Source organism: Mustela nigripes, chromosome 1 (assembly GCF_022355385.1).
Source record: "Mustela nigripes isolate SB6536 chromosome 1, MUSNIG.SB6536, whole genome shotgun sequence".
NCBI lineage: Eukaryota > Metazoa > Chordata > Mammalia > Carnivora > Mustelidae > Mustela > Mustela nigripes.
Genome location: NC_081557.1, coordinates 105834559 through 105846127, shown reverse-complemented (window position 1 = coordinate 105846127; position 11569 = coordinate 105834559). Strand labels below are relative to the sequence as shown.

The 11569-nt window shown below is 39.7% G+C and overlaps 1 protein-coding gene across 1 annotated transcript in view; it reads left to right on the top strand.

Moving 5' to 3' along the window:
- Positions 1-1705, top strand: part of SLC18A1 (solute carrier family 18 member A1) — a 24254-nt gene extending 22549 nt beyond the window's left edge. The window contains exons 13-15 of the mRNA XM_059407335.1: positions 134-253; positions 474-607; positions 1553-1705. Of these exons, the coding sequence (XP_059263318.1) occupies positions 134-253; positions 474-607; positions 1553-1666 (368 nt within the window). The 3' untranslated portion in view covers positions 1667-1705. The remainder of the gene's footprint in view (positions 1-133; positions 254-473; positions 608-1552) is intronic.
- Positions 1706-11569: the final 9864 nt, after the last annotated feature.

Below are 11569 nucleotides of genomic sequence, written 5' to 3'. Positions count from 1 at the left end.
TGTGGTGCAAAAATAATGAATACTGTTATGCTGAAAATAAAAAATAAATTAAAAAAAAAAGAAAGAATGGTGCCACAAAAAAGGGAGGGTACTGTGGGTGGAGCTGACAGTGTCCTGTTTCCTTTGGCCACAGGCATGGTTGATTCCTCTGTGATGCCCATCATGGGACACTTGGTGGACCTGCGTCACACCTCGGTGTATGGAAGTGTCTATGCCATAGCTGATGTGGCTTTCTGTATGGGATTCGCCATAGGTATGTTGGCAGGAGAGAGGGGAGCACACAGGACTTGGTTTCCCATTTTCTCTTATCTATTGTTTACCAGATGAGAGTAAAGCCAGACGGCTGATTATCCTAGGGTTCTGGAGATATTTGACTTTGGGACATCCTCAGGGTCACCCATTGCTCCTTGCCTAATGTTTTCTCTGTGATCAGGGGCCAATAAACACTTGTGAATTTGCTTTATTCCTCACAGGCCCATCCACTGGAGGTGCCATTGTGCATGCCATTGGCTTCCCGTGGCTTATGGTCATTATTGGGGTCATCAACATCATCTATGCTCCTCTCTGCTACTACCTGAGAAGCCCCCCAGCCAAGGAGGAAAATCTTGTAAGAGACTCTGACTGTTGTTAAAAGAATAATATTTTTTTAAAAAATTTTTATTCTGTTATGTTAGTCACCATAAAATACATCTTTAGTTTTTGATGCAGTGTTCCAAGATTCATTGTGGACTCTGAGAAATGAATAATAATCTTCTGTTTGTTTTTGATCTCCCTTTCTCTCATTGTTTTTCATCGTATGCTGTTTCCTCCATCTTTGGAAGTCTTTTTTGCTTTGTCATATTTTCTGATCCCATTTTCACCTTTATTTTTCGTTTGTGCTCTTCCTTATTTTCCCTTGTTTACTAACCACTTCCGCTCTTATACTGGGTGGTTAAGAAGGGCCCTAAGTAAAGAACAAAACTGAGAATGCTATAAAGAGTTGGGACCAGGGTCCATCAAAGCCATCCCATACTTCAGTTACCAGCAAAATGTGAATTAACACATTATCTACTTAAGGTGGTCAAAATTCCAGTGGGATCTTTCATTCATGTCTGCCATTGTTCTTACCAGGTCATGATTTAAAGTACAAAGCCACAGGGAAGAGAGCCATAACTTTTGATTTTAGTTAATAAGGTACTTTATTTTATTGCAGCATGAGGACCCTAAAGGTTTAGGTGGCTCAGTGATGGATGTAGGGACTGGTCACAGGGATGAAAGAAGACAGGGAGGTTAGATAGGGGATAGTACTGGTTTCAGCTGGCTCCCTACTGTAGCTTGTACTATCACTATTAGATTTCAATCAAAAACATGACAGATATTTGTCTTGAACAGGGTGGCTACACTGAGGTGCCTTGGGTGGCCTTGTGCTTGTAAATGAAGCAGAAGAAAAGTAATATGCTTGTTTCTTGAATATTTCCTGAGCAACACTAGACTTGGATGAGCTAGTGAGGGAAGGGAACAGGGAGATTGATAAAAGATGTGTGGTAATTTCTCCTCCTGTGTCTTGATTTAGGCAATTCTGAGCCAGGACTGTGCCATGGAGACTTGGATATGTGCAACTCAGAAGCCCACAAGGGAATTTCCTCTGGGCAAGGACAGCGATGAGGAGGCTGGCAGTGAAGAGTAGTAGGAGAAGGTGGTCTCTGAACCTTGTCACATGCGGATACATCAGCCTTGGACTTCAGTGACCAAAGTGACCACCTCCTTTTCTGATCACCAGATCACCATGGGCTGCTCAATAGACTTCATTTCTCTTTCCCCTTGGTATCTCCTTTCCTCCCCTCCCTATGGGTACAATTTCTTGGTTCTCTTCTTATCTGTGTAACCCATAGTTCTTCCTCTAAGCTTTGTGGCTTCAGGTGCCCAATTTTTATGGGAGAACATAATGACGCTTTTTCCTAGGCTATTGTGAGGCTGATTAAACTTGAGCTGGTGCATTCTGCAAGGAGTGACTTATTCCACGGGAACAGCAATGACCACAGCATGCCCTTGAAACCAGTAGGGTGACTGACAAACCTCATCTCATCTGTTATATGATTTTCTTTGACATTCCCAGCAAACCATGAAACTTTTGTCTTCTGTTCCTCCATGTGGTCCTTCCTGAGTTTTCTCCGTTAAGTGGGGAATGTGTCCTCAATGTTATACTGCTGCCATATTGCCAATTTAAATTGTTTGCCTGGTTTTTAGAAGCTGAGTGGTTCTTCTGTGGCTAAACCTATAGCTGTTAAAGTGATTTTGTCCTCAGCGAGTGGAGAGCTGGATTTACACCTTTCCTAAATCTCTTTGACTGTTAAAAATAACAACAGGAGGACAGAAAAAAAAAAAAATCTCCAAGATTTTATTGGAGGAAGTAAAAAGAAACTGCCCTGAAATCTCTTTCCACAGTGGGTTTCCTAATACAAGGATTATAATGAGGAATTGTTCTCACTTCTTTTTTTTTTTTAACATCTTAATTTAATTTTATTTTTTTCAATGTTCCAAGACCCATTATTTATGCACCACCCAGTGCTCCATGCAATATGTGCCCTCTTTAATACCCGCCACAAGGTTCAGCCATCCTCCCACCCCCTCCCTTCCAAAACCCTCAGTTTCTTTCTCAGAGTCTACAGCCTCTCATGGTTCATCTCCCTCTCCAATTTATCCCAATTCATTTTTTCTTTATGTCTCCAAAAATCCTCCATGTTATTCTTTATGCTCCACAAGTAAGTGAAACCATATAATAATTGACTCTCTCTGCTTGATTTATTTCACTTAGCATAATCTCCTCCAGTCCAGTCCATGTTGATACAAAAGTTGGATATTCATCCTTTCTGATGGCTGTGTAATATTCCATTGTATATATGGACCACATCTTCTTTATTCATTCATCTGTTGAAGGGCATCTCAGCTCTTTCCAAGGTTTGGTGATTGTGGCTATTGCTGCTATGAATATTGGGGTACAGGCCCTTCTTTTCACTACATTGGTATCTTTGGGGTAAATACCCAGTAGTGCAATTGCAGGGTCAGAGGGAAGCTCTATTTTTACTTTTTTGAGGAACTGCCACATTGTTTTCCAAAATGGGTGCAACAACTTGCATTCCCACCAACAGTGGAAGAGGGTTCCCCTTTCTCCACATCCTCTTCAAAACATGTTGTTTACTGTCCTGTTGATTTTGGTCATTCTAACTGGTTTAAGGTGGTATCTCAATGTAGATTTGATTTTAATTTCCCTATGGCTAGTGATGATGAACATTTTTTCATGTGTCACTTAGCCATTTGTATGTCTTTTTTGGATAAGTGTCTGTTCATGTCTTCTGCCCATTTTTTGACATGATTACCTGGTTTTTGCATGTTGAGTTTGAGGTGTTCTTTATAGATCTTGGATATCAGCCCTTTGTCTGTAGTGTCAATAACTTATTTATTTATTTATTTATTTATTTAAATTTCTTTTCAGTGTACCAGAATTCATTGTTTATGCACCACATCCAGTACTCCATGCACTACATGCCCTGCATAATACCCACGACCAGGCTGACCCAACTTCCCATCCCCACCCCTTCAAAACCCTCACATTGTATTTCAGTTTTTAATCCCCCTTTATCTTAGGAAAATTGAGTCCTATAACAAAGATATCAAGATACATCCAGAAAGAATCAAAAAACCTTCCTCACCCACATGGATAATTTATAACCACTCTCCCATCTTTTTCTTCTGTCAGTGTCTCTGTGTCTTTGTTTTTGTCTTAGTAGTATATAAGTCTTATACTTGGGGTTCTTTTTGATGAGGTTCTTATTTATTTATTTATTTTTCTCTTGTCATCTACTTTTGTTGGTCTTTCTATTTGTCTGTTTTTGTTTGTATACTTCAAAAATCTTACCTTGGGGCCCATTTGGGCCAAGCCTTCTCTTTTATATTTCTTTTTTTTCCTGTCTCTCTCTCTCTTTTTTTTCTTTTTTCTTTATTTTGAGTGGGGACTCTTGATTGCTCAAAAACGTTCCAAGGTGCACCTTATCTGCACCATGGTTGACACATTCAGCTACACATCCGCTCAGCCATCTCCCACCAAAATGACTAGGAGGAGGAATGCCCAACAGAAGAAAAATTCAGAGATTGGGCCTTCTGCATCAGAGCTACTGGATATGGACATTATGGATATCTGACATTATGTCAGAAAGGGAATTCAAGCTAATAATTATCCAGGAAATAGCTAGGTTGGAGAAAGCCCTTGATGACAAAATTAAATTGAATAGGGCAGAAGTGAAAGCTACCAGGGATGATGTTCACAATGTTCTCAATGAGTTCCAATCTGATCTAAATTCTCTAACAGCTAGGATAAATGAGGCAGAAGTTAGAATTAGTGATCTAGAGGACAAGCAGATAGAGAAAAAGGATCAGGAGGAAGCCTGGAACAAACAGCTTAGAAGCCACAAAAACAGAATTAGGGAAATAAATGATGCCATGAAACATTTCAATGTCAGAATTATTGGAATTTCCGAGGGGGAGGAGAAAGAAAGAAGACTAGAAGATATAGTTGGTTGAGCAAATTCTCCATGAAAATTTCCCAATCTCATGAATGGAACCAGAGTTCATGTACTATAGGCAGAATGGTCTCCCCCTAAGATTATAGAATCTAGAAAGACCTCAAGACCCCTGATAGTGAAAATGATTAATCATAATTGTAAACAGGAGCTCTTGAAAGCAGCTAAGGCAAAGAAATTCCTTACATGCAGAGGAAAGCCCTTCAAATAACAGTGCTGTCCATAGAAACATGGCAAGCCAGAAAGGGCTGGCAAGATATATTCAGGGCACTAAATGGAAAGAACATGCAGCCGAGAATAATTTATACAGCAAGACTGACATTCAAAATGGATGGAGAGATAATGAGCTTCCAAGACTGGCAAGGTTTAAAAGAGTATGTGAGGGCACCTGGGTGGCTCAGTTGGTTGGGCGACTGCCTTTGGCTCAGGTCATGATCCTGGAGTCCCGGGATCGAGTCCCGCATCAGCCTCCCAGCTCCATGGGGGGCCTGCTTTTCTCTCTGACCTTCTCCTCACTCATACTCTCTCTCACTGTCTCTCTCTCAAATAAATAAATAAAATATTAAAAAAAATAAAAGAGTATGTGACCACCAAGCTGACACTGCAGGAAATATTAAGGGGGGTTCTATAAAAGAGGAAAAATCCTAAGAATATCATTGAACAGAAATATATGGAGACAATCTACAGAAACATAGACTTCAAAGGTAACACGATGTCAATAAAAACGTATCTCTCAATAATCATTCTCAATGTGAATGGCCTAAATGCACCCATAAAACAACACAGGGATCCAGTTTGGATAAAATGATGGGGCCCATCCATATGTTGTCTACAAGAGACCAATTTCAAACCCAAGGATACACCCAGACTGAAAGTAAAGGAATGGAGAAGCATCTTTCATGCCAATGGGCCGCAAATGAAGGCTGTGGTAGTCCTTCTAATATCAGTTAAATTAGATTTTAAACTAAAGACTGTAGTCAGAGATAGAGCAGGGCACTACACCATTCTTTTTTTTTTAAATTTTTTATTTTTTTATAAACATATATTTTTATCCCCAGGGGTACAGGTCTGTGAATCACCAGGTTTACACACTTCACAGCACTCACCAAAGCACATACCCACCCCCTTCTCCCAAACCCCCTCCCCCCAGCAACCCTCAGTTTGTTTTGTGAGATCAAGAGTCACTTATGGTTTGTCTTCCTCCCAATCCCATCTTGTTTCATTTATTCTTCTCCTACCCACTTAAGCCCCCATGTTGCATCACCACTTCCTCATATCTACATCATTCTTAAAGGGACTAACCACCAAGAGGATCTAACAATTGTAAATATTTTTGTCGCCGGTATGGGAGCAGCCAATTACATAAGAAAACTGTTAATCAAGGGGCGCCTGGGTGGCTCTGTGGGTTAAAGCCTCTGTCTTCAGCTCAGGTCATGATTCCAGGGCCCTAGGATCAAGGTCCTGGAAAAAAAAAAAAAAAAGAAAAGAATGCTTGGATCAACCAGGAGATCAAAGAAGACGTTTTATTTTTAATTTATTTTTTATTTTTTTAATTTATTTTTTATTTTCAGCATAACAGTATTCATTATTTTTGCACTACACCCAGTGCTCCATGCAATACGTGCCCTCTATAATACCCACCACCTGGTACCCCGACCTCACACCCCCCGCCCCTTCAGAGTCCATAGTCTCTCATGGTTCACCTTCCCGTCCAATTTCCCCCAACTCCCTTCTCCTCTCTAACTCCCCATGTCTTCCATGCTATTTGTTATGCTCCACAAATAAGTGAAACCATATGATAATTGACTCTCTCTGCTTGACTTATTTCACTCAGCATAATCTCTTCCAGTCCCGTCCATGTTGCTACAAAAGTTGGGTGTTCGTCCTTTCTGATGGAGGCATAATACTCCATAGTGTATATGGACCACATCTTCCTTATCCATTCGTCCACTGAAGGGCACCTTGGTTCTTTCCACAGTTTGGCGACCGTGGCCATTGCTGCTATAAATATTGGGGCAGAGATGTCCCTTATTTTCACTCCATCTGTATCTTTGGGGTAAATACCCAGTAGTGCAATGGCAGGGTCATAGGGAAGTTCTATTTTTAATTTCTTGAGGAATCTCCACACTGTTCTCCAAGAGGCTACACCAACTTGCATTCTCACCAACAGTGTAAGAGGGTTCCCCTTTGTCCACATCCCCTCCAACACATGTTGTTTCCTGTCTTGCTAATTTTGGCCATTCTAACTGGTGTAAGGTGAAATCTCAATGTAGTTTTAATTTGAATCTCCCTGATGGCTAGTGATGATAAACATTTTTTCATGTGTTTGATGGCCATTTGTATGTCTTTATTGGAGAAGTGGCTGTCCATATCTTCTGCCCATTTTTTGATATGATTGTCTGTTTTGTGTGTGTTGAGCAATCTGTACTTTTAATGCTATTCCAATCAAAATGCCACCGGTATTCTTCAAAGAGCTGGAGCAAATAATCCTAAAATTTGTATGAATCAGAAGAGACCCTGAATCGCTAAGGAAATGTTGAAAAACAAATATAAAACAGGGGGCATCATGTTACCTGATTTCAAGCTTTACTACAAAGCTGTGATCACCAAGACAGCATGGTACTGGCATAAAAACAGACACATAGACCAGTGGAACAGAGTAGAGAGCCCAGATATGGACCCTCAACTCTATGGTCAAATGATCTTCGACAAAGCAGGAAAAAATATACAGTGGAAAAAAGACAGCCTCTTCAATAAATGGTGCTGGGAAAACTGGACAGCTATATGTAGACGAATGAAACTCGACCATTCTCTTACATCACACAACAAGATAAACTCAAAATGGATAAAAGACCTCAATGTGAGACAGGAATCTATCAGAATCCTAGAGGAAAACATAGGCAGTAATCTCTTCAATATCAGCAACTTCTTTCAAGATATGTCTCCAAAGGCAAAGGAAACAAAACCGAAGATGAACTTTGGGGACTTCATCAAAATCAAAAGCTTCTGCACAGCCAAGGAAGCAGTCAAGAAAACAAAGAGACAACCCACAGAATGGGAGAAGATATTTGCAAATGACAGTACAGACAAAAGGTTGATATCAAGGATCTATAATGAACTCCTCAAACTCAACACACACAAAACAGACAATCATATCAAAAAATGGGCAAAGAAGACCTTAAACAATTCATGGAAACCAATGAGAATGAAGACGCTTCAGACCAAAACCTATGGGATACAGCAAAGGCGGTCCTAAGAGGGAAATACATAGCTATCTAAGCCTCCTTCCAAAAAAAAAAAAAAAAAAAAAAAAGGAAAAATCCAGAATACACCAGCTGTCTCTACGCCCTAAATAACTGGAGAATCAACAACAAACTAAGCCAACTGCACACACAAGAAGGGGAATAATCAATATTAGAGCAGAGATCAATGAGATAGAAACTATAGATACAGTAGAATGCATCAATGGAAATAGAAGCTAATTTTTGAAAGAATCAATAAGATCAATAAACCACTGGCCGAACTAATCCAAAATAAAAGAGTGAAGGCCCATGTTAATTAAATTATGAATGATAAGGAGAGATCACAACTAACACCAAGGAAATAGAAACAGTCATCCGAAGTTATTATCAACAGTTATATGCCAATAAGTTAAGCTGCCTAGAATAAATGGATGCATTCCTGGAAAACTATAAACTTCCAAAACTGCATCAGGAAGAAATGGAGAACTTGAATCGACCGATATCTAGTAATGAGATTGAAGCCCTGATCAAAACCCCCAAAAAACAAGAGCCCAGGACCTGATGGATTCTCTGGGGAGTTCTACCAAACTTTCAAAGAAGAAATGATACCTAGTCTCCTGAAGCTGTTTCAAAAAATTGCAGCTGAAGAAAAATTTCCAGACTCTTTTTATGAAGCTAGCATTACCCTGATCCCCAAACCAGGAACGGACCCCAACAAAGAGGAGAATTTCAGACCAATATCCCTGATTAATATAATGCCAAGATTCTCAACAAGATCCTTGCTAATAGGACCCAACTATATTTTAAAAAGATTACCCACCCACGGTCGCCAAACTGTGGAAAGAACCAAGATGCCCTTCAACAGACAAATGGATAAGGATGATGTGGTCCATATACACTGTGGAGTATTATGCCTCCATCAGAAAGGATGAATACCCAACTTTTGTAGCAACATGGACCGGACTGGAAGAGATTATGCTAAGTGAAATAAGTCAATCAGAGAGAGTCAATTATCATATGGTTTCACTTATTTGTGGAGCATAACAAACAACATGAAGGAGATGGGGAGGTGGAGAGGAGAAGGGAGTTGAGGGATATTGGAAGGGGAGGTGAACCATGAGAGATTATGGACTCTGAAAAACAATCTGAGGGCTTTAAAGGGGCGGGGGGGGCTGGGAGGGTGGGGGAACCAGGTGGTGGGTATTAGAGAAGGCACGGATTGCATGGAGCACTGGGTGTGGTGCAAAAACAATGAATACTGTTATGCTGAAAATAAAAAAAATAAGATTACCCACCCTGACCAGGTGGGGTTTATCCCTGGGTTGCAAGCCTTGTTCAACATTAGCAAATCATTCAATGTGATAAAACGAATCAATAAGAGAAGAGAGAAGAACCACATGGTTCTCTCAATTGATGGAGAAAAAGCATTTGACAAATACCAGCATCAGTTCCTGATTAAAACATTTCAAAGTATAGGAATAGAGGGAACATTCCTCAACTTCATCAAATCTATCTATGAAAAAAACACTGCAAATATCATCCTCAATGGGAAAAAGCTGACAGCCTTCCCATTGAGATCAGGAACACAAGGATGCCCACTCTCATCACTCTTGTTCAAGATAGTATTAGAGGTCCTAGAAATCAGACACAAAGAGAAATAAAAGGTATTAAAATTGGCAATGAAGAAGTCAAACTCTCTTGCTTTGCAGATGACATGATACTTCATATGGAAAACCCAAAAGTCCCCACCCCCAAACTATTAGAATTCATACAGCAATTCAGTAATGTGGCAGGATACAAAATCAATGTACAGAAATCATTTGGTTTCTTATTCACTAACAATGAAAATGCAGAAAGGGAAATTAGAGAATCGATTCCATTTACTATAGCACCAAGAACCATAAGATACCTGGGAATAAACCTAACCAAAGAGGTAAAGGTTCTGTACTCAAGGAACTAGAGAACACTCATGAAGGAAATTGAAGAAGACACAAAAAGATGGAGGACCATCCCATGCTCATGGATCGGAAATATAAACATTGTTAAAATGTCTATACTGCCTAGAGCAATCTATACTTTCAATGCCATTCTGATCAAAATTCCACCGGCATTCTTCAAAGAGCTGGAGCAAATAATCCTAAAATTTGTATGGAATCAGGAGAGATCCCGAATTGCTAAGGAGATGTTGAAAAAGAAAAACAAAACTAGGGACATCACGTTGCCTGATTTCAAGCTTTACTATAAAGCTGTAATCACCAAGACAGTATGGTACTGGTATAAAAACAGACACATAGACCAGTGGAACAGAGTAGATAGCCCAGATATGGACCCTCAGCTCTATGGTCAAATAATCTTCAACAATGCAGAAAAATATATCCAGTGGAAATAATACAGTCTCTTCAATGTGCTGAGAAAATTAGACAGCTATGTGTAGAAGAATGAAACTTGGCAATTCTCTTATACCATACACAAAGATAAACTCAAAATGGATAAAAGACTTCAATGTGAGGCAGGAATCCATTAGAATCCTATAGGAGAACATAGGCAGTAACCTCTTCAACATCGGCCACAGAAACTTCTTTCAAGATATGTCCTCAAAACCAAAGGAAACAAGTGAAAATGAATTTTGGGGACCTCATCAAGATTAAAATCTTTTGCACAGCAAAGGAAACAGTCAAAAAAACAAAGAGGCAACCCACGGAATGGGAGAAGATATTTGCAAATGACAATACAGACAAAGGGCTGATATCCACGATCTATAAAGAACTCCTTAAACTCAACACACACAAAACAGATAATCATGTAAAAAAATGGGCAGAAGACATGGACAGACACTTCTCCAATGAAGACATACAAATTACTAACAGACACATGGAAAAAATGATCATCACTAGCTATCAGGGAGATTCAAATCAAAACCACATTGAGATACCACCTTACACCAGTTAGAATGACCAAAATTAACAAGACAGTAAACAATGTGTGTGTGTGGAGAAAGGGGAACCCTCTTACACTGTTGGTGGGAATGCAAGTTGGTTCAGCCCCTTTGGAAAATAGTTTGGAGATTCCTTAAGAAATTAAAAGTAGATCTTGCCTATGATCCTGCAATTGCACTCCTTGGTATTTTCCCCGAAGGTACAGATTTAGTGAAAAGAAGGGCCATATGTACTCCAGTGTTCATAGCACCAATGGCCACAGTAGGCAAACTGTGGAAAGAACCAAGATGCCCTTCAATGGATGAATGGCTAAGGAAGATGTGGTCCATATACACTATAGAGTATTATGCCACCATCAGAAAGGATGAATACCCAACTTCTGTAGCAATATGGACAGGACTGGAAAAGATTATGCTGAGTGAAATAAGTCAAGCAGAGAGAGTCAATTATCATATGGTTTCACTTATCTGTGGAGCATAAGGAATAACATGGAGGACTTGGGGAGATGGAGATGAGAAGGGAGTTGGGGAAATTGAAGGGTGAGACAAACCATGAGAGACTATGGACTCTGAAAAACAATTTGAGGGTTTAGAGGGGCTGGGGGGTGGGAGGTTGGGTGAGCATGATGGTGGGTATTATGGAGGGTACGTATTGCATGAAACACTGGGTGTGGTACATAAACAATGAATTCTGGAACACTGAAAAGAAATTAAAAAAATAAATTAAATAAAAAAATAATAATAAAAAACAGAAGTGTTTTGCTTCCTGCTTCCTCACCTCCTTGAAAAATCCAGTTTCAAATTTTAGGTTATTTAATTATTTATTTACTTGATTA